The sequence below is a fragment of the Lupinus angustifolius genome, chromosome LG01 (assembly GCF_001865875.1).
Source record: "Lupinus angustifolius cultivar Tanjil chromosome LG01, LupAngTanjil_v1.0, whole genome shotgun sequence".
NCBI classification, from domain to species: Eukaryota; Viridiplantae; Streptophyta; class Magnoliopsida; order Fabales; family Fabaceae; genus Lupinus; species Lupinus angustifolius.
In genome coordinates, this window is record NC_032009.1 from 8,467,921 (window position 1) to 8,492,937 (window position 25,017).

At 33.9% G+C, this 25,017-nt stretch overlaps 1 protein-coding gene across 1 annotated transcript; it reads left to right on the forward strand.

Moving 5' to 3' along the window:
• On the forward strand, nucleotides 17,722-23,772 carry LOC109349112 (TBC1 domain family member 13-like). The gene is made up of 9 exons (XM_019589796.1): nucleotides 17,722-18,119; nucleotides 18,234-18,326; nucleotides 19,593-19,697; nucleotides 20,144-20,296; nucleotides 20,669-20,767; nucleotides 20,858-20,986; nucleotides 21,667-21,846; nucleotides 22,547-22,663; nucleotides 23,498-23,772. Exons 1-9 carry the CDS (start codon nucleotides 17,856-17,858, stop codon nucleotides 23,657-23,659), a joined length of 1,302 nt encoding a protein of 433 aa, XP_019445341.1. The 5' UTR covers nucleotides 17,722-17,855; the 3' UTR covers nucleotides 23,660-23,772.

Genomic DNA, 25,017 nt, shown 5'->3' on the forward strand with positions numbered 1-25,017 from the left:
CACAAGTTGTCCTCATCAAAACCATGATATTCAAGGAGAGCTTCCCAAAGTGTTCCTCTTGACATGCACACTTTCATATATGACATAGATACACATATGATATAAGCAATAAAACATAAAACCAGTAACGATTAAAGTTCAATGTCATGCATATCAAGTGATAAAAGTTCAGCAAGAGTAGATAGTAACTATTACAACCAAATAAAAGCAAAGAGAAAATATGTCTCAAGAGTACAAAACAACAAAATCCTTAAAATTAGCCAATAGAAGAACTAAACCAAGGGCAACCTAGGGTCTAAGGTCTTCTAATCTAAGGATGCGGAGGAAGGTCTTTGTCACCAGGAACTGTCAGACTACTATCCCCCTGAATGAGGACTCTCAACTTCTCAAATTCTGCACAAAACCTATCATTATGTGCCTCAACAGTGTTGTGAACAAAGCTCCTCATAGACTGATAGTGATTATCGATGTAGGCGACCTAACGTTCCTCAAATTGCTCTAAGTCTACATGGTAAGAATCCTTCAAAGACTGGAAATGTAAATCCATTCTATTATTCAACCTTTGCTCCATTGCATCCAACTGAGCTAATCCAAAGGCTGGTTCCTGCGGTGCATGTCCAGCTGACTCCCTCTGAGTTCTTGCATTATGGTGACCCGTTCCTGCCTGATCTTCATCTCTAGATAAGTCTAGATTCACAGTAGTGTAATCCTCTTGGTATTGCTAAGTATTCCCATACTTGTAAATACCCATCTTGTGAATCAAACTTTCACCAACCAGGTGATCTTTATCAAAAGACTCCATGATGATGGTGCCAGACACATCAATATGCAGATAATCGATGATCCTCGAAATGAATATACTATAGGGTAGTAGCTTGGATTGTGAAGTAGACACACTATACATGACCTTAAGGATCTCCTCATTCCAATTAATCATAACATTTTCCTTAACAACATACATGAATCTCAAATCATTCACAATGGGCTGTGCATGATTTGTGTTCCTCTGAACCAAAATGTACGCTATCAGATAGAGCAATAGCCTATTTTCCATAGATAATGACCTAGCTTTTTTTAATTCTCCTTGGATATACAGACGGGGACCTCTCAAACTTGACTTGTAAACCTCAACAGCATCGAATGAATTCTTGACCCAGTCACAATTACCAATGTTAGCACCATTGGTGGACAAACCTCCCACATTCATGAAAATTTCCTCACTCAGCTCAAATAAATTTCCAGAAACCATAGACCAATACTTGTCATCCTTATATCTAAAGTTGGCATAAAATTCTCTAATCAAAGCAGGGTGTATATTTTCCTTTAATTCTAGAAAAGTGACAGCTCCTTGAGCTTGAATGCCATACGGAAATTCTAAATTTTGTTCCGCCATCCAGGTTAAATCAGCATACCTGATATAAGTTGGTTTCCTGCCCTGAAACTTTGACAACCGAGTCTCCTACAGTATGAGAGAGTAGTAGGAATTTCCACGGTCCTGCCTCACACTTGGATTTCAAGATGAAGCAATAGGAGCCCTTCGTGCGCGTTGAGAAATTGTCTTAATCCTTTTTGAATGACCTCTTTCCATTTTGATTGCAAAACCGAGAGAATTGAGAGGGGAAGGAGGATTTTGGGAGGAACCTAAACTTAGGGTTTGGAATTGGGGAAAATGGCTTTCTTGGAAAATTTGAGATGAATTGAGATAAATTAAATGCAATGTGGGTAGAGGGTGAGGTCTAATCTTCTTTTAAGCTAAGAATTCAGATTGTGTTGTTGCGTCTAAAATTTAGAGAGAAAAGGGGATAGAGAGGATTTGAAAAAATGCAAAAAACGCTATTGTTTCTACTTTATCTGCTGCCGTTAATCGATTAAGAGTTGTACTTATTCGATTAATCATAGTTAAAATTCCAGTTTTTCAGAAAAATAAGCCCAGATAATCGATTAAGATGGGAACTCATATTAATCGATTAAGACTTATGTTTAATCGATTAACAATCATCAGATTTGTAGAATCAAGTGGGTTTTTGAGTATTAGAAGTATGCAAAGATTTCTAACATAAATCAAGTAATTTTAAGCAAACACACATACATATAGAGCTTATTATACTAGATCATGAATCATATTAGGAATAGAATGCATTCAACAAGTAATCATTTTGAAGCATATTAGACATTTAACATGCGAGGCACATAATAAAGTGTTAGACGATTTAATCAAATATTTTTCATCAAGGATTCCAATTTCTCTTCAAAGAACATAGAAAGTATCTCGTGAGAGGGGCTTTGTGAAAATATCAACTAATTGCTTAGTAGTTTCAAAAAATTCAAGCAGACAATCACCTTTTTGAACATGATCTTGCAAGAAGTGATGTCTAATTTCTATATGCTTGATTCTCGACTACAAAACGAGATTCTTGGATAGGTTTATGGTACCTATATTATCATATTTAATGGGGATATTTTATAGATTAAGACCAAAGTCCTTAAGTTGTTGCTTCATCCATAGGATTTGAGTGTAACACATATCGACGACAATGTATTCCGCTTTAGCGGTGGGCAAAGCAACACATGCTTGCTTTTTACTATGCCATGCAACTAAGGAATTTCCTAGTAAGTGACAAGTCCCACTATGCTCTTCCAATCCAACTTACATCCAACAAAATCGGATTCAGAATACCCTACCAAGGATAATGAGGCATCCCTAGGATACCATAATCTCATATTTATTATTCCTTTTAAATAAATCATGATACGTTTAACAGCACAATAATGTGAATCTTTAGGTAATGCTTGAAATCTAGCACACATGCAAACACTAAACATAATATCGGGGCGACTCACAATCAAATATAATAAAGAGCCAATTATCCCTCGATACTTGGTTACCTCAATAGTTTTTCTATTTTCGTCTTTGTCTAGATAGCAAGCGGACACCATAGGTGTAGAAGCTTCTTTACACTTTTCCATGTCGAACTTTTTGAGTAACTCCTTGTAGTACTTCGATTGATGAATGAATATGCCACTTTCCATTTGTTTAATTTGTAGCCCAAGGAAGAAAGTCAGCTCACCCATCATCGACATCTCAAATTCTCCCTGCATCATCTTAGAAAATTCTTTACAAAGAAGGTCGTTAGTAGATCCAAAAATTATATCATCAACGTATATTTGAACTAATAATACATGATCATCTAATCTATGGATAAAGATGGTAGTATCAACCATACCCCTCACGAACCCTTTTTCCAAAAGGAAAGAGCTCAATCTGTCATACCAAGCTCTAGGAGCCTGTTTCAGGCCATAGAGAGCATTCTTAAGCTTATATACATGGTTCAGATATTTAAAAATTTCAATGCCGGAAGGTTGATCAACATACACCTTCTCTTGAATGTATCCATTCAGAAAGGCTCTCTTAACATCCATTTGAAAGAGCTTAAAGTTCAAGAATGATGCAAAGGATAGAAGCACCCTAATGGCCTCTAATCTTGCTACAGGAGCGTAGATCTCATCATAATCGATTGTCTTCCTCCTGGTTGTAGCCTTTGGCCACTAAGCGTGCCTTATTTCTTATGATCAAGTCAGATTCATCTAGTTTGTTTCGGAAGACCCATAATCACTGGATGTTCTTTTGGCTTAGGGACCAAGTCCCATACATTATTGCGCTCGAACTGGTTTAGCTATTCTTGCATAGCTATATCCTAGTGCACATCCTCAATGGCCTCATCGATGGTCTTTGGCTCGATTTGAGATACGAAAGCAACGAAGTTACAAAAATTACTTAAAGAACTAAGGGTTATCACCCCCATAGTAATATCACCTATAACTTTGTCAAGTGGATGATCTTTCTTAGTCTTCCATATGATCGGCAAGTCCTGATGCTCATCTTGGACAATTTGCTCTGCTTCTTCTTCTTTGTCCTGGTCTATGTCCTTAGAGTATGCTTCTTCTAAAGCACCTGCAACATCATCAGAAAATACCTTTCTCTTCTCTTTTGGAGAAGATTCATCAAAATGAACATGTACAGACTCTTCTACTTGCATGAAATGTTTATTAAACACTCGATAAGCTTTAATATGTAATGAATACCCTAAAAATATTCCCTCATCCGTTTTGAGTCAAATTTCCTATCGCTCTTTTTCCATTGTTTAAAATAATGCATTTACATCCAAAAGCATGAAAATGAGCAATATTAGGTTTTCGGCCTTTTAAAATTTCATAAGGAGTTCTCAAAAAAGTAGGCATCTAGAGTATACGATTTTTCACATAGCAAGTAGTATGCGCTGCATCAGCCTAGAAGTACTTAGGAACCTTGCTTTCGTTTAGCATGGTTCTAGCAAGCTCCTCTAGAACTCGATTCTTCCTCTCAACAACTCCATTTGGTTGATGGGTACGAGGAGCCGAGAACTGATGCATGATACCATGTCTATTACAAAATTTATTAAATTGGTGGTTTTCAAACTCAGCACCATGATTGGATCGAATGAATACAATTTTAAGATTAAACTGATTTTGAATTTGGTTGGCAAGGTTATTGAAAGATTTGAATGCATCACTCTTAGAAAATAAAAATAGTGTCCATGTGAATCTAGAGAAATCATCAACAATTACTAAAGCATAGAAACTACCACCAAAACTCATTATTTGTGAAGGTTCAAACAAGTTCATATGGGGAAGCTCCAGAGGTCTTGTTGTGGATATTACATTCTTTTTACCAAAAGAGTTTTTAACTTGTTTACATTATTGACATGTATCACAAGTTTCCTGAGTTTTAAAATCAAGTTTGGATAGACCCTCAACCAAATTATTTTTAGATAGCTTATCTAGATGTTTTACATGAATATTAGCGACACGCCTATGCCAAAGCCATATATCATTTTCTTTAGAAATGAAACATTTTGAAAATAATGTTGTGACATCTTCTAGGTTAACCATATAGATGTTATTAATATGATATTCGACAAATTTGACCATATTAGATAATTGTCACAAATTATGCAACACTCAAAGTTGAAAGATACACGATTACCTTTGTCGCATAGTTGGTTGATACTCAATAGATTGTGCTTCAGGCCTTCAACGTATAGTACATTCTCGATCATTGCCTGAGTTGAGTTGCCAATTGTCCCAGTACAAGTATCTTTCCTTTGTTGTTGTCTCCATACGTGACAAACCTTTTTTCTTTCAATGATAGATCTAGGAATTTCGATCTATCACCCATCATATGCCTCGAGCATCCACTATCAAGATACTAATGATGCCCGTGTGCTTGTAGACATACCTGCAAAATAGACCATTTTCCTTTTTCAGGTACACAATTTATATTGGGTTCTTTTCTGTTAGTAACCAGGGAGTTATCTCCCTTTTTCATCTAGGCATATACTCCACTAGGTATACCATACTTCCTGATATAGCAAGAGTAGGAAGTATGGTCATGTGTGCCACAATAGAAACATGTAGGAACTTTCTTATTATAAAACTTTTTATTAGGTCGAGTTATAGGTTTCCTATATGGTCTTTTCCTACGCATAGGGGGATATATCCAAATCTAGTATGGTCATCAACATTTCTAATTTGACTTTCTATGAGTTTTGCGAGTTTTTCGTGAAGTTTCAAATTCTCGTAAGACTCACAGACAGTTGATTGACATAAATTATCATTTGAGCAATTGTATGTATTACAGAAAAATATTAGATCTAAGGTTTCATTCTCAATTTTCAGCTCATCTAATTCTTTCTGTAATAGAACTATTTTCTATGCATTTAGAATGATTACTCGTTTTCTATCAGAACTAATCCTAGCTAATTTTTTAATTCTTCATGCAATTCGACATAAGCATTATATCAGTCCTCATAAGGAGGTGAATCATCACAAGAAGAAGATGAGGTGTCAGAGTATACCTCATTATTTACCTCCTTTGAATTTGAGTCGCAAGCTTCATTTGTTTTGGTCATTAGGCATAACTTGGCGTTCTCCTCTTCATCTGAGGTGCTTGACATCGTATCCTCCTCTGGTACGTCCCAGACAATGTAGGCATTCTTTGACTTGAAGTCCTGAGGAGTGCTCTTCTCCGTATCAACTTTCTTGAGGTAAGTAGGACATTGAAATCTCATGTGTCCTGGCTTACCACATTCGTGGCAGGTGAAGCGCTCTTTGTTACCTTTGCCTTTCCTAGTTGACTCATATGCTTCTTTCTTTTGAAAACGTTTAAAGCCTCATTTCTTTAATAATTTTCCGAATTTTCGTACGAGAAGGCTCAACGTTTCATCATCAATATCTGAATCATACTAAGCATCTTCTTTCTCTTCAGTAGGTTGAGACGTTGTTGCTTTAAGATATATGCCTCTCTTTTTGTGATCTAATTCCTCATGCATCGTCAAGCACCCAAGTTATCTCGTGCTCTTGAAGCTTTCCAAATAATGTTTCCAAAGGCATGGAGTCAATATCCTTGGATTCCATGATAATTGTAACTTTACGTTGCCATCTCCTGTCGAGACAACGCAAAACTTTATTAGTTAGTTCTCCTTTGGTAAAAAATTTCTCTAGAGCAACTAAATGGTTTAATATATGTGTTAATTGCTTTTGCATGTCAGTGATAGATTCACTCGGCAACATATGAAACAACTCGTACTCATGTGTCAGGGCATTCATCCTGGCACGCTTGACTTCGCTAGTGCCTTCGTGCGTCACTTTTAGAGTGTCCCACATTTCCTTGGCACTTTAATATTGTGAAACCCAAAAGAATTCATCATATGACAGGACCGATGTGATGATGTTTTTAGCATATAGGTTATATTGAACCTTTTTACGTTCATCATCGGTCCATAAACTCTTGGGGTTTTTCTTTGGTTCATCATCCACCAGATGCATTGGGACGAAAAGCCCATTGACTACGGATTCCCAAATATCTGAGTCAATGACTTCAATGAATATCTTTATACAGACTTTCCAATAGGCGTATCCTTCACCACTGAATACGGGAGGGCAGTTAATGGATGCGCATCACCGCCAAAGGGTTGGTGGAACCCATTTGTTTTCCCTTAAGGATCACGTGTATGCGGTTGAGCTAGCACGTCGTACTAGCTCTGATACCACTTGTTAGGTATCAGTGGACATAACACACCTAAAAGAGGGATTAAATAGGTGTTGCAGTTACCAATTATCGCTTTTCACACTGAAGCCATATTCCGGAAAAAACCCCAATTAATCGATTAACACCCTATCTTAATCGATTAACTCGTAGAAAACAGCAAGTTGCATAATGACTTATTGCACATCCGCTCACCGATATTCAAGAACAGATAAAATAGATATATATGAACAAAATTAACCTAGATAAAACAAATTTATAGTATCCAAAATATCAACTAATATTAGGCAATAATACAACTTCAAACGTAAAGAGATTAGGGATAGAAAAAGCCTGCAACAAGGAATTTTATCTTGGTTCGTTTGCGGGTCCACTTACAAACTATATCCAGACCCCCCTTATAATCTCGAGAGATTTTCTTCACTAATATTGAAACGAATGTATTATTACATGCAAACTTCCAATACAAATACTTAGACGTTCCCTTCTTGAATCCAAGAACCCACTTTCTTGGTTTGACTATCCTAATTGTCTAAGAAAACTTTTCTTATGGTCTAGCCCCAGCCAAGAAAACATTCTAAACTCAAGACCTCTAAGTCTTGGTGAAGACTCACTGAATCTCTTAGGTAGTAAGATACCAAGAGACAACTTCCCTTATTACAACAAAAAAGAGTATTATAAAACACAATGTAGCTAAAAATATTACAATTGAAACTTAGCTAAAAACCCTATACAAAACTCATAAGTTAACATGAATATGTATGAGTTCATTAATATGTAGAAACACATAATTTCTACCCTAAAATTCTCCTAAAGAAATGCAAGAAAAGATAGCATTGTTTAACACCTTAAACCACATGCAATTAGATGACAATTAAACCCTAAGCATGATACTATCTCTCACTATCTCACAATCCATTTCACTCTGCCTATATGATACAATTAAGCACGAAAAAATATGCAACTAGTAATTCTAAAAAGGAATGATATGATCTATGGTGCATGACCTAAAAACACAGTTTATATAGAAAACCTTTCTGAGACCCTAATCGATTAAGTGCCCTTTTAATCGATTAACTGGATGTGGAGAATAATTGTCTTCAGGTTTTTAGTTATCTGTTAAAACTGAATTCACGTTAATCGATTAACAACTTTCTTAATCGATTAACTGCCACATTTTTCAGCTAAATGATTAAATGGTAAACTACGTATATTTTATGCTTATCAATTATACATGTTTTACCAATATAATATGCCTAAGATGCACAAGTATCATGTATGATTAATGCGTGAACATATAATAATCTAGATGGCATGTCTCATGTAAATGAATTGATTATTTTTAAGGCTTGTGAGAATTGCATCTAGGCTTACCTAACCTAGACTCAATATCTAAGGCACACATCTAAAACTCCTAAAAATAACTATATTAAGGAACCTAGTGTAGATATTAAACCCTCGAGTCCACGACATGTTGGTTTGTTGAGTCATCTTTAAGCTTTCACTAAATCCTTGTCTTCATCAAATCATATGCAATCTAATAGTGCTACACTTGACACTTTGCACTTTCAAAAACAATATTGATGTGGCTTAAATAATATAATTTGATTTTTTATCAATAAGTTATTAGTCTAGTACTATAAGACCCTCCTGGATCCATAGAAAAAAATAAAAAAAATCAAAGTTTGATTATTGAGAGCGAAGTTGAAGGAATACCTCACCCGTACAAAAAAAAACTATGCTTGTTTTGCCTTTTCCAAGTTGGAAGTGGTTGAATTATAGAAAGAGGAAAAAACATGGATGAATGTCTTAAAAGGATGTTTTGCTTTATGAACTGACAATGTATAAACCTTTTGTGTTTGTAAACACTAAAATCTCATAAAGTTACAATCTCTTTCAAGAATACATTTTCTATCCACATAAAAGGAAACACATGTTAATATCATTTTTTTATTGTATATCAAGTATGTCTCCTTTGATAATTGAACATTAATCCCCACTAAGGTATATTAAGGATTTCTCTACAATATTTTTTTGGGATTTGTTAACCTAATAAGGAGATTTTTTTTAGTTGGTGTAGATTAGTATTGTACATCAATAATTTTGGACAAAATTAACTCTGCTATTTTAATTGTGGTAGGTTTAGTAATAGGAGTATTTTCATAATTTGCACTTTAAAAGATTCACACCTCTTTCCCGAGAGCACATCTGATGTCTCACAAAAGTGTATTACTCTATGTGCCATTGTTTGTGATTTATTAAAAAAATTATATTTAAATTAAAAATTTAATAATAAAGTATTTTTTGAGACAGAAGATGTCCAACTCTCTTTCCCCTCCCTCGTTAACCTAATTCTCACATAACACAAAAATATCTTCTACCCCCAAACAAGAAATTGGGCACCAAGAAGAAAAATTATCCCTCCCCTTTCAAACCTCTTTATCTTAATAAACACTGAAAGAATAGAAAATAAGATTGATTGTCGTAGGCTTGAAAGTTATTAAGGGAAATTCTATTTTGTTCTAACAAGGTGGGTATGACGATGTTGGCAGGTCTGGCTGTTGAGTGTGATGGATGTGTTCTGTTTTGGCGCAGTAGTGTTGACGTTTGCAGTGGTGGCAGAGCAGTTTCTGGTTTGGGGATGGAGAGGATTTTTCTGTTTTGAGAGAAGTGGGTTAACAAGGGAGGGGAAAGAGAGTTAGGGATGAGTGAGTGATTTTTTTCTATAAATTCTGAAAATATCCTATTACTAAACTTATCCCAACTAAAATATGAAGGTTAATTTTGTCCAAAAGTTTTTATACACAATACTAACCAACTCCAATTAAAAACCTTTTAAACTAGGTTAGTAAATCTTTTTTTCCCTTCATACGAAATCATAATCAACAAATAAACAATACCTACTTAACCCATTAGTTTGCATACCTTATTGATATTTTATATATTGTTTAACAAAATCCTAGTTATTCTGAGAGATAAAGATCACAAATTTTTGGAATCGATGCCAAAAAAGACTTCAAAAGTTATGAGAAAAAAATGTATTTGTCTACATTCTTAGAATTTATATATTGTCACTGCATCATTCAACATTCGTACATAATCATCGTTAAATCTTAAAAAAAGTAATCAAAATAAATGATAAATAATACAATGACTATATAAAAATATTTATTCTGATATTATATATATATATATATATATATATATATATATATTACACTAATTTTTATTATACAAATCATCCTTCCAAATTTTAACCTTAATAGTTAATACTGTGTGTTAGGTATTAGTTTCCACCAAAAAGAAAATGAGGATCCAAATCATCTTATAAAATATATTTTTAGATAATATATGATACATTTTTGAAAAACCAAGTTATGCACCCAAAAAATCTTCAGATTGGTATTTAATTACGAGTTTAATATTTGTTACCAACAACATAAGGTTTTTTGTCTGGTCAATACATTATCTTTCATTTATATTACTGTCATTTATAGATAATGCATTGACAGTATAAAAAATATTTATAACGTCAGTGCATAAATATTAATTCTTTTAATTATACTTTTCCACACACCAAATTATATTTTGTTGTATAATCAATAGTATCCTCTAACAAACGTTAAGGAATTAATCAATTTTAGGATGCATAAGTATCTATATCACTTTCTTGAACCGAATTTTTGATATTTTAATTTATCTAAGTATCTAGACTTTAATAATATCTTACAACAGTAAATCAATGTCTTTAAATAAATAAAATTTGTATCTAATAAGAAGTTACACAGACTTTTTAGTTTAATTTTGTAGAAAAATGATGTATATAAGAGTTTTTTACACAATTATTGCAACATCCACCATTCATCTATATATAAATGTGTACACTATCGCTACATAAATATTACACTATTAATTTTTTAACAAAGAATGAAGATTACAATAATTAGAATGATTTAATTGTAAGACTGAGATGACAACTAAGAGGGGGTGAATTAGTTGTTCAAAATTGTGACTGATTTTTCTGCACAATTCAGGAGTTAATAGCGGTGGAAAATGATATGAAAAAATAATCAAGTAAATGTAAGGAGAAGAAGTACACAGATGTTTTTATACTGGTTCACCTTCTTGTCCGCTGAAGGCTACATCCAGTACTCTTATAGCACAAGTGATTTCTTCACTAGATATTAAGAGTAGTAATTATAATTTCTCACCCCGAGATTTCCTTGTACCTTACTCATTCTCTAATACCTATATCACTATATGGAAAACACTATTTCCAAGTGACTCTATCCCCTTTCTTATCACACCCTTGTGAAAGAAAGTAATTCAATACTTTGAATGAAGAAAACGTTTAACAATGGCAATAGATTGCCTTTATAAGATTTTGAAGTTATAAACTCTTGCAATCCAATAACACAATGTATATTTTAGAACTAATGCTCAGAAGGTTTGATTAACTTGAAATAACACTTAAGGCAACTTTGCAAAACAAGTTTTGAAAGTTATGAACAAGTTGCACCAAGTGTAGAACAAGTATTTCCAAAAATTGTAGATTTGAATGAATGAATTATATCTGAGTTGTGTATTGATTGGATATCTGTGAAATGAGTTTCAAAGCTTTTATATAGACTTTATAATCAACCAGAATACATCTACTGAAAGGTAGGATTTATTCGGAATGAAATTATTTCATTTGGGTTGAAAGCTGTGTGATTTGAATCTAAAAACTGGTGTAACAACTCTCAATAATCGATGTAATCAACTACCCAACAAGTCTGTCCAACTGCATAATTGATTTTCACATGCAGTAATCGATTACTCAAAAGGTATAATCGATTACCCAATTGTTCTATCAAACTGGGTAATTATTTACCGTGTTGTGTAAGCGGTTACCCACATGGTGTAATCGATTACTCTGGTCAATTTTTGTTTAATAACTCGTTTCTCACTCATGTAACCTATTACTTAGTCATAGTAACGTGTTACTTAGATCTAGTAATCTGTTACACAATATTTTGAAAATTGTTTTCATTTATACTTGCGTTTATCAATTTTCTTTTAAAATACTTTTGAGCATTACTACTAAGTGTATAGTTTAGAGTATAAAGATAGAAGTACCTAAACACTTTAGATTCTAACTTATTGAAGTTTTTTATTTATTATCTTCATAACTATTCTTCTTTTATGTGATGTTGGTGTCTTCATCAAAACCATGCCAAGGTTAGGAGCCATATTTTCTTCACAATCTCCCATTTTTATGATGACAACCCAATATCTTCTTGACAATGTAGTTTTCTGAGTGTAGCATACTTTGTGATATTATTGATTTGTCTTGAGTATGCTTCCTCTATTTTGTATGCTCCCCCTTTGATTTGGAGTTATGTGCCTGAAATCTCTCAACTTTTCTACCCCTTTTAACTTCATCAAAAAGAAGAAAAGTCAATAGTCCAGCACAATATATATATATATATATAGCATACGATATATTTAAAAGTGATATCGCATAGCAAAATTTAAAAGATGTTCGAACAAATTCAACCATAGTCAGAAAAACAGCAAACAAACATTAAAATGTTCACAATCATGAAACATTACAAACATAATTCCTAGACAAATAGAGATCTAAGATTCAGGTTCAGTGCTATCATCATCAAGGTCCATGTTATTGATCTTATATGAAAGACGTTGAAGCTCGAATTGGACTTGTTGATTCTGAGCGTCAAGAACATCCATCTGATTAGAGATGTAGTCTCAAAGAGAGAATAACTCATCCATGATATATGGTTTGTAAGCATGGGAACAGATGAAGAAGATTCAGCATGGAAGTCAGAAGTTTGTTGTTCATGAGGGTTGGTAGAGGCATTCACATAAGGATCAGCAGCTGCAACCTGTCAATCACTTTGATGCTTATAGAGTCTATCAATGGGATCTCGATAGAAGCCCATTTTGTGGATCACTTCCACATTGATTTTACAATTGTGTGCATCAAGTGTGACTTTGGGTTCACCAGTAATGGATACAAAAAAATGTTCAAGTATGTTGGTTATGAAGATTGCATAAGGCAAAAGGCTGTGAGATTCTCGAACATGCTACATATGTATCATTACTGTGTTAGCCCAATTGATAGAAAGGTTATGCTTAAGAGCATACATCAATTGAAGTTCCATGTTATTGATTTGTGAATGATTTGAATATTTTGGAAGAATGGCATAGCTCAAAAAGTAATGAAGCAAGTGATCTTCGAGATTGAGATTTTCTACAGTAAGGATATCTCTATTCTGTATAGGTTCACCTAACGTCAGTTGCTTACACATTTCTATTTCCCTCTTAGAGAATCTACACATAGAGTAGTAGAACTCTTTTCTATCATAATTATCTCAATTACATGTAAGACCGAAATCTTTGATGCTACCTTGAAAAGGTATATTACAACAAACTAAACTAAAGGTCTTAACATCCAAAACAATTTCTTTTCCTTTCACATAGGATGTTAGACAATTTTTCCTAAGGTTCAAGTTATAGTAAAATACTTTAACAAGTTCAGGATAATAGGCTTTTGATTCATCACAGAAATAAAAAAGATCTTGTTGCCTTAGAAGAGTAGGGAAACGAAAATCTTCAAACTCAAAGTTACTGACATTACCATAATTAGGAGCAAAAATGGAGCGTCCAAGAAAATGCTCTGAGAATGTTTTAAGTTGAACATCATTTGCAAGAACTTGTGCCAAATCCAAAGGATTAGCCTCAGAAGATGAAGCTCCTTGCTTTCTTTGAGACACACCGGTACGTTGCTTCTTAGCTCTTGATGATGCCGCCATGAATTGCGGTTTTTGAAATGTTAGGTTTTGAGTTTTGAGAATTTGGGTATTTTTTATTGAGGGCACTAAACACGAAATCTATGGAATAGAAGTATTTAGAATTGAAAATGTGATATAAAATGACTCAAAAATCACACATATCGGATCAAAAATGAGGTTTTTAGGAAAACTCTAGGTTGAACACGAAAAAGAGGTTGAGGAGGAAGAAGAAGTGTTTGAACAAAAAAATAGGAGGGAAACTTAAATAACGCTCAAAGTAATCGATTACACAAAGTGAGCAATCAATTACTCACCCCAAAATAATTCCCAGATTTCAAACAGATATCTTATGTTATCGATTACACAAGAGGGTAATCGATAACTGAAGCTTCCTACTCAATGCTATAATCAGTTACTCTCTAGAGTAATCGGTTACGAAACTCAAATTTTGAATTTTCAGGCATACCTGATGCCTAGTAATCGGTTACTAATCACATGTAATCGATTACGTACCCAAGAATTTGAAAATTTTGAAAAGATTTAAGCAATTTTAAATATAATTAGGCATATTATAAGCATAATGAAACAAACATATAATCATGAATAAACATTTAAGATAAGTAAGCTTCATCAAGTATGTCTAGTTCACGTCTAATTTTATATAAAGGTTCTTTTGTCAGGGGTTTAGTGAATATATCTGCTAGTTGGTCATGAGTACCAACAAATTCTATAGATACATCTTTCTTTTTGACATGGTCCCTAAGGAAATGATGTCTTATATCTATGTGTTTGATTCTAGAATGCATTACTGGATTCTTTGTGAGATTTATAGCATTAAAATTGTCACATTTTAGGGGTATGTGGCCTAAGTCCAAGCCATAACCTCACAATTGTTGTTTTAGCCACAACACTTGGGTACAACAACTATCTGCCGCTATGTATTCTGCCTCACCAGTACTTAGAGCAATACATGTTTCTTTCTTGCATGACCATGAGACTAAATGCATTACCTAATATATGACAAGTATCACTTGTACTTTTTCTCTCAATTTTGCATCCAGCAAAATATGAATTTGAATATCCAACCAAATCACATATACTTCCTTTTGGATACCGTAATCCAACGTCAGTTGTGTCTTTTAGATATTTAATGATTCTTTTGACAAAAACTAAATGTGACTATTTTGGCTTAGATTGATACTGAGCGCACAAACAGGCACTAAACATTTTATCAGGTCTATTGTAGTTAAATAATGTAGGGAACAGATTATACATTGATACTTTGATATATCAATGCATTTTCCAGCTTCATACGTATCAATGTATGTGCCGGAACCCATATGAGTGGCAATTGGCTTGCAGTAACCCATTTCAAATCTTTTCAGCAAGTCTCTGTAGTATTTGGATCGACTCACAAAAATACCATCTTGAGTTGTTTGATTTGTAATCCAAGGAAGTAATTTAGCTTTCCCATCATAGACATTTCAAACTTCCCTTGCATGATTTTTCCAAAATCACTACACAATGTTTCATTAGTAGAACCAAAAACAATATCAACTACATATATTTGAACAAGAAGAGTATGATGATTTATTTTCTTAATAAATAGTGTAGTGTCGACCTTTCTTTTTGTAAAACTTTTTCCAATAAGAAAGTGTTTTAGACGATCGTACCAAGCACTTAGATTTAAAAAATAACAACGTTACCTATACCAATGATTTTTCTTTGGATGTTCACTTCATAGGTAATAACGTCTTTATTACTTGAATAAATGATAATTTTGAAACTCCACATGCTATGTGCTTTGAACAACCATTGTCATCATAATAAGTTTATGCTTATGGCTTTAAAGCACTCCTGCAAAACAAATTCAAAAGATTTTCTAGGTACCCAATGTGATTTGGTCCTGTGGGGTTAGCACCTTTTTATATCCATTTATATTGGTCAGATGACACACCATATTTTTTAATATGACAAGTGTTAGGTGTGTGACCAATTTTATCACAGTAAGAACAAGTGGGTAGATTCTGATGTGTCCAAGATTTTATTTGAAAATATGATTTATATGGACACTTTCTTTATAAAACTTTATAATGCTTCCCACAATTGTTTTTCCTAAGACATTCTCATTTTTAGCCATATGACTATTTGCATAGCCAAGACCTCTACAGTCTGTTGAATGTCTTTGGACTTTTATGATCTTGTCTAAATTGTGACTGCTTTTGTTGAGTTTATTAAGTTCAAGACTTAAAAGACTTAATGTTGAAACTTTAGTTTCAAGAGCAACACATTTTTGACATGAGGAAGAAATGAGTTTTTCAATATCTTTCTTTAGAACATTGTTATAGCTTTCCAAAATAAAAATTTCATTTTTCTGTTCTAGGAAAAGTTTGGAAAGTTTAACATATTCTTGATGCAAATCATTAAAAGCATTTTGTAACTCATCATACGAAAATGTATCATTTTGTTCAGAGTTACTAATCTCATAATCATCATTTGAATTGTGTGAAGCCATCAAGGAAATATGTGATTGCTCCTTAATTTTGAGTTCTGTATTTGAATCATCATCTTTATCTTATGATATGACATTTGTTCCTCTACGCTTCTTGTCCTTCTTTGTTTTGAAAGTATGATGCTTTTGTAGAGCTGGACAAGCACATTCAAGATGATCTGGTTTTCTGCATATAGAGCATGTAGATTTTTGCTTTGATGTTGCTGCTTCACTATTTGTTGTAGACCTTCGTACTTCTTTGGCTTCATGTATCCTTTCTAGAGTGTCCCAAATTTCTTTCGACGTTTTGCAACTTGACACTCAAAGGAATTCTTTTTCTTCTAGAGCTGACACAAGAATGTCTTTGGCTTTAAGGTCGTATTGCACTTTCTTTTTGTCTTCATCATTCCATGAAGATTTTGGCTTTACTTTCCTTATACCATTGACAACTGTGAAGGGCTCATAGGGTCCTTCCTCAATCGCGTTACAAATGTCCAGATCTTGGGATTCTATAAAGATTCTCATTCTGATTTTCCAAAAGTCATAGGATTCTCCAACAAAGCTTTGAGGGCGATTGATGTTGGAACCTTCTCCTATAAATGATCTTGCAGCCATCTTCGAAACATGATCAGTTTTGAGAATAAATTACTCACAAAAGCTCTGGTGCCAATTGTAAGATTGAGATGGCAACTAAGAGGGGGATGAATTAGTTGTTTCAAATTGTGACTAATTTTTCTGCACAATTCAAGAGTTAATAGTAGCGGAAAATGATATGTAAAAATAATCAAGTAAATGTAAGGAGATAAAGGAGAAGAGAGTACACAAATGTTTTTATATTGGTTCACCTTCTTATCCATTGAAGGCTACGTCCAGTACTCTTGCAGCATAAGAGATTTCTTCACTAGATATTAAGAGTAGTAATTACAATTTCTCACATCGATTCACACGAAGTAATCGATTACTCAAAATGTGTAATCGATTACCCAACTTTTCTATCCAACTGGGTAATTATTTACTTGTTACTTAGATCTAGTAACATGTTGCACAATATTCTGAAAATTGTTTTCATTTATACTTGTGTTTATCAATTTTCTTCATCAAAACTGTGTCAAAGTCAGAAGTCAAATCTTCTTCACATTAATATGTATACACTAACAATGTAAATATTTTTTATACTGTCAGTAAATACACCATTCATGTACTATCTATCATTGACTCTTAAATAAAAGTATTATAAATTAATGATGTATGTGGCTTTACCCTTGTAGTAGCATTTGAAACTCTAATCAGAAATGAAGTGAGATGGAGTTATGATACATAGGTGGCATTTAGAGGGTAATAATAATAATATTTCTCTTATGCTCTCTCATATTCAATATTTTGGTGTTACCAATGCAGCTTCATGTTCTTTTTGTTATTTATCTCTTTCCTCATTTCTAGAACACAAACCAATCTCTAACCTAATAACCACTGTAACAAAATTATGAAGAAAAAAATTCCTGATTGGCTCAACAACTCTCTCTGGTCATCTCCTCCCTCTTCCGCCGCCGTCACGTCCCTCACTCCATCTCCTCTTCCTCCCGCCGTCGAACAAGATCCTCCGGAAACACAACATTCTCCAATCACCGATCACATTGACATTCCGAACGATGATCGTCGTCGCAGTGACGTTGACGACATCGACGACGCCGTTTCGTATTTGCCTTCTGCTGATGAAATCTCTCGTCAGGCTCAGATTATGACTGAGGTAGTTTTGATTAATTCGTCAACCCTAACCGTTTTCGTTCAGTTTTTTTGCTAATGAAACGACTATATTTGTTGCGTTTTGGTAATGGTGATGGTTGTGTTGTTGTTGTTATAGTTATCGAGGAAAGTGATAGATATGCGAGAGTTGCGGAGACTCGCTTGTCAAGGTATTCCTGATTCTCCTGGGATTCGTTCTATTGTCTGGAAGGTAGGTTACCCAATTATCTTCTAAGATTGTGCTTTGGTCATGTTGTTATGTTGAGATTTGTGAACTTCGTTTTTATCCAAAATGTGTTTATAGTAATTAGATCATGTGGTTTATATCACAGTTACAGAATCCTTCATTTAGCATACACATCAGGTACCGGATTTAAAGTACTGTGTACCACGTTCTGGATTCCTTTTAAAAGAAGTGTTGTAATGATAATGTAACAGTGCATCAGAACTGGTATTACGAAAACTATGATTTGTATTAGGTGCCGAAGTCTCATGTTGGTTAAATGACTTGGCAACCCTTTAGAACAATTAATAGTTAAGAAGGTATTATTAGTTAGTAAAGGGGTATAAATAAAGGAATTAGCAGTAGAGATATTGATTCAGTGTTTTAATCTTTTAGAGCTTTACCTTAGTTGTGAAAGGAGTAACCCGTAGAGACAGGGAAACCTTTGCTGGAGGAGAATGATTCATTCTCGTATTCCTATTAATTTGAGTCGATCATTCAATAACATTCTCAGTGCTATTTTTGGGTACATATTCTAGGTTGAAGTTAGACCAATTTAGTCTAATAGGTATAAGAATCTATTTTGATGTCAAGCCACCTGCAAATGTCCATTCTTGCAAATTTCAGGTTCAAATGTGCAGTTTTTGGTGTGAGTGGGATGCGTTAGTATTAAAATCTCACATCTTGAGTGTATGAGCATGAAACCATGAACCACTTATAATGACTTAGGCGAAGGTTCCCATCTGAGCTAGTTTTTGGGTGGAGTTAAGCCCATTCATTCTAATATTTATTGATTGGTCAGTTTTAGTGAAAACTAACTTTGAGATATATAGTTACCAAATTGATTGGTGATATGAACTTTGAAAGGGTGAGGAATTAATTAATTTTCTAAGGACAGTGGTAAAAGTAATAGTTGAAAACTTGAACTGAGCATTAGCAAACAGATAAGTAAATGTGTCTACTTTTCTTCAGCCAATCTTTGACTCCCAAACCTTGTTATAGCTAACTAACATTTGATATGTCAAACATGTTGAAAAATTTGAAACTGAGCTTGGAAGCCTTGGATCCTTCGAACTCTCTTGAAGTCCCCTTGACGTATGCCAAACATGCACTAAATTTATAATATAGTTAGTTCCAAGGAGAGGTTTGCTATGGGTGCGTCTAGTTAGTCTAGTGTATTTTTTCCTGATTGATAGAAGCAAGGAGATGAAATTGAAGAATGCTATGGCAATTTATGCTTATTGACATTTGCAGCTTTTGCTTGGATATCTTCCACCAAATCATGGGCTATGGTCATCTGAGTTAGCAAATAAGAGGTCCCAGTACAAACAATTCAAGGACGACATTCTCATGAATCCTGTAAGTTAGCTGCCTTTGTGCTATCATCTGAGACAATGTTTTTGTTTAACTTTAAACAAGGTTTTTTGGGTGAAAAGTGTTGTTTTAGTGGGGTTGAAAAGATGCCTTAACTGTGATAATATCAAGTGATCAACTACTCAGAACTGTCAGTGGTTGAACTGAAGCTGCAGAATCAAATTGCCCTCTCCCCCCATTTGTTTGCCTTCCACATCATTATATTTATACTTGCATCAAACTGTGGCTTGGGGAAGAGAGATAATTATATGAATCTGCTGCCATGTTAATTTGTTTAATTTGATTTTACTTGTTTCTTTTTATTACATTGATAGGTTACATGTGTATCTGTTTGGCCAAGTGAAATCTTTGCTGAATTAGTGACTTTTAATGCAAAAGCATTATATTTGCTCTATCTATTTGGCTCTCTAAATGTTTCTGTGGCTAGCTAGTCAGAAATTACAAGGAGGATGTACAACTCCACGAGTTGTGATACTGATGATGCCGAATGGAAGAGTAGGACCATACTTTCTAGATCAGAAATCCCTCATGGGGAGCATCCTCTGAGTCTGGGGAAGACCAGTGTATGGAATCAGTTCTTCCAGGTAGAATGCAAAGCACTTTGCTACTTATCATTTTAAGGGAAAATCATTAGATACCTTTCGGCTTAAAACTAGATAAAAATTGATCTGCATGTCTTTTCTTAGATGCATGTGAAGTGTGTGATTCTCCAGGAACTATGTTGCTTATGCTCCATCAAAAGCTAGTCTGATGATGCATCAGTTCATGATGCTTATCATTTTAGTCGATTGAGTGACAACTGAAAACCATTCTGCTTGGAAGCTTCCTAAGTGAATAAATAAAGTTGATTGCTAATCCTAATTAATCCACAACTATATAAATCTCATGCTTATTCACTATTATGCCAATATGTAAAGGTTGTTGTGATAGTAAACATTGCTCTTTGTACTTTGTAGGACACAGAGATCATAGATCAGATTGACCGAGATGTAAAGCGGACTCATCCAGATATACACTTTTTCTCTGGTGATTCTCAATTTGCAAAATCTAATCAGGTTGTTCCTTTATTTCTCTCGAAATTCATACAAACTCCAAATTTAAGTCTATTCTGGCATGAACCTTTTAATTTTTTTGGGAATTTTCAGGAGGCTTTAAGGAATATATTAATCATTTTTGCAAAGTTAAACCCGGGTGTAAGATATGTTCAAGGGATGAATGAGATATTGGCTCCTCTATTCTACGTGTTAAAAAATGATCCTGATGAAGAAAATGCAGTGAGTATATAATATATCCTTGTACTCTTTCAACTTCCATCATATAACCTATCATGAGATCTGCATTATCAAACCCCGGATTCGTTGTTGCTTTGTCCTCGTAATACATGCTCTGCTAACTCCACCAATAATACTAGTAGCCTAAGTATATTCATTTAATTATATTTTTTTGACGTGTAAAGACTAAATGATATTAGTTATTTTCCCTAGGAACTGTTCTCTTTTTAGTTTGATTTCACAAGTTCCCTTATAGCAAGTGGTTACCATGATAAGCTGATTGCCTTAGCTTTTTACGTTTCCTCATTCAACTGACTGATACTTTCCAGTGTGTTTCAATAGAAGGGGCGCTTGGGATGGGGGTGGGGAAGAGTGATAAAATTCAGTAAGTGTCACCAGTTAAAAAGAATTGTTGCTTACACACAGGAATTGAGAGAAAGAATATTACCTAATGTAATACAGTATTGCTCTGTACATAAGAGGAAATGAAAATAAGTAAAATAATAAATATGACCATGAGAATGTTGATTTCTTGCCAAAAATTGCATGGGCAGCAGCAATGGAGTGTAGATTCATATTATGTGGAGATTATAGGGATGAAGGTTGACATTACAGTCATGTTCTATTATATTATATTATTATTGGTTAATTGCGCTAAGTAGTTCTCTATTTGCAATATGCAGGCCTTCGCTGAAGCAGACACATTTTTTTGTTTTGTTGAGCTATTGAGTGGGTTACGAGACAACTTTGTCCAACAACTTGACAATAGTGTAGTGGGAATCCGTTCCACTATTACAAGATTGTCACAGCTTTTGAGGGAACATGATGAGGAGCTGTGGCGGCATCTTGAGATCACTTCTAAAGTAAGAGAATTTTTAATATATTTTCTATCTTTTTACGGTTTTCCTTCTGTTTAGATTTGGAAATATTGGTATAAGCTATGTATCACATCAGTTGTCCTGTGGCCCATACATAGACCTACTTGTTATACTCTTGGATGTTAAACTGTTTTAACTCCTGATTTTAAATTAGTTATTAATTATTTTGTGTGCATGTTGCAACATCTACTATTGTGCAATTTTTTTTGGGAGGTGGAGGGAGGTCAAGAAAACAACAGACTAGATGATTAAGAATGATTTAGAGATCAATGCTTTGTCAAAGGACATGATTTGTGGTAGAGCATTATGGTTTCATTTTATCCATGTAGGATGTAGCTGATCCCACCTAGAGAGAATAAGGCCTATTTTTTGTTGTTATTGTCTACCACTCTATTGTATTAAATTTGTGTAATAAACTAAACAATAATGATTATATTAATAATGTGGCTCTTGCCCGCTTATTTGTTTTATTGTGTGACCTCTCTGTTTGAATTGTTCTATTGTCAAATTTAATGTCTGTTTTCTACTCTTTTATGTTTCTCTACCAGTTAACTGGCAGGGTCTTTAATTACTTATTAACACATTTTGTGAGTGCACCTTTCTGGATGATTCAACCATGTGTTTGCTTTTTACTATATTAAACAGTCTATCAGAAATATCTCAATTTTCTGGTTTTAAATGTCAGGTCAATCCCCAATTCTATGCATTTAGGTGGATTACTCTCCTTTTGACTCAGGAATTCAACTTTGCGGATAGCCTTCACATTTGGGATACTCTTTTAAGCGATCCAGATGGTCCACAGGTACAGTTTTGTTCCTACTTACCTTGTACTACGATGTACTGTCATTTAACCTTCTGATCCACTGACCACTACCAATTCATCACAATGATAAGATTTCTGATATTGCATTTGAAGTTGTAAAGTTGCTTTTAGATGGAAAATATAAAGGAAAAGATTTGACTCTACTCGAGTAGAAGAGCAAGTGTGTAACCATTAATTAGAAAATAAAGACAGTTTTCAACTCTAGTTTCTCTTACCAGACTGCTTGCACTTTGTAAAACTTTAAAGGGTTTTTCTAACATGTTAAGGATACTTAAGAAAGTAAAGTTACATAGGAAAATGGTTTGTTTAATACACCTGGATGTGATATTTGAAGTTTTCCAATAAGAGCACTTAGGTATTCTTAACATGTGCCCTAGTAGGGCACAAAAACCCAACTTTAAATTATTGATTTTTCCCATCATAGCAACCTACTTTAAACTTTACTCTATAATGTGCACTATATACTTCAGAGGATCCTATTTGGAAAGGAAAGATGAAGATTCACCAATCATCATGAGATAGTTATATTTGTAGAACATATCAAAGTTTTTCTGCTGATAAAAATATTTCAAATTTCGTCTGTTTTAATTTCTGCTTAAGGGTGGTAGAGTATGTTACAAGTCATTTGCTTCTGGTAACTGTTTCTACAATTTTATATTCCTGTTGCTTCTCAAAATTCTGTATATAGAACATATGATAGTAGATCAAGTCAAAGAGCATGGGTTATCTGTTTATTTTCTCAAAGCACTTTATAAGTTATTTTATAAATTGGAAAGAGAAATTTAGGAAGACTAACGCACACAAACTTTGCAGGAGACTCTTCTCCGGGTATGCTGTGCGATGCTTATTCTCATTCGCCGGCGCCTCTTAGCGGGTGATTTCACTTCTAATCTCAAGTTGCTGCAAAAGTATCCATCCACAAACATTAGTCATTTGCTCTATGTTGCCAATAAGTTTCGTGTACAGTCAGTGTAATGTTTTTTTGCCTCATTTATTCCAGTGTCTTTATAATTTAGTGTTTCAAATTCAATGCTTGTAAATTACTCTAAATTTCTGGTTAAGAGCAGCACCTATTTTTTTATACTGTAGTTTTAATTGCATTTTATTTTATTGTTACTAGTACTCTGCATAGCATTGTAAACTCGTTCCACCATTTCAAATTTTCAACAAAAAAATGGTTGAGTACTACTGTGAAAATATGTATTTAAGTCCTGGGGTTTGTTCTGATTCATGAGTTGGAGACATGGTTCAAAAACTAAAAGATGTGCAAATTTTACTGATATTTGCAACAAAAGTTAGATATTTCTGTAATTATAGTGGGGCATAAGTCATAACAAGTGATTTCATGTCCTACTGATGTTATCATCTTCATTGTTATTCACCCGCCCATTTCTACCCTTTACCCACCCTTCAGCTCCATCATGTGCTTTGCAATATCTCACTTACCCTTCTTTATTTTGTTGTTTAATGCATCATTTTATGGATTCTTCTTCTCCCAGATCTTTTTCTACATGTTAGATGTGTTGCTTATTTGGAGGACATTTATTAAAGAGTATAAATTATTTTCTCGTATTATAAGATATGTTATCTCCTTTAACTATTAGGGACGGCAACGGGCACGGGCAGGCACGGGTAGTAGCTACCCGTTTCAAAATATGAGAGCATTACCCATACCCGCCTTTACCCGTGTGTGGGTATTTGCGGGTTTCTAGGTACCTGTGGGTTTCCTATATTATAAATGAATTTTAAATTTTTTACTTCTATTATGTTTCAAATGTGATGAAAATTAATTATTTTTGTACGTTTTGGTTGAATATTTGGCAAAAATACTAAATTTATTGGTGTTTTCTATTTGTGTGAATTTTGTTCTCATTTTCTTCATAAAAAGTATATATTTTCTTTGTAAAATATGTGTGTTTACATATGTAATAATATTTGTAGGGTGTTTCACCACCAAACTCAATAAAATATGTAAACAATGTAAAAGGAAAAAATGTACACAGTGAAATGAATGTTAGAATAATGTACTTTTTATTTTAATTAAATATAATATATTAATCATATAAATAACGGGTACTTGTAGGCACGGGTAACATAATACCCGTACCTGCCCGTATGTACTACGAGTATTTTTAAAAACTCATTTATAATACACGCGGTACACGTTTGTGACCCGTACGCGTGCCCGTACAGATTTTACCCGCGGTTATAAGTTTTTTTGCCATCCTATTAACTATTAAAATTATGTCATGTATCATATTTATTTAGTGGTGGAATAAAATAATTTATCTTCTAATATAAAGAGATAATTTTTTTCTTTATTAAATAGTGGT

Bases quoted from the DNA above. Each gene is read 5' to 3' on its own strand.
- LOC109349112 (XM_019589796.1), top strand. From the start codon at position 17,856: ATGAAGAAAAAAATTCCTGATTGGCTCAACAACTCTCTCTGGTCATCT. The intron at 18,327-19,592 runs GTAGGTTACCCA...TGACATTTGCAG, and splicing joins TTCGTTCTATTGTCTGGAAG to CTTTTGCTTGGATATCTTCC. The intron at 21,847-22,546 runs GTAAGAGAATTT...TTTAAATGTCAG, and splicing joins ATCTTGAGATCACTTCTAAA to GTCAATCCCCAATTCTATGC.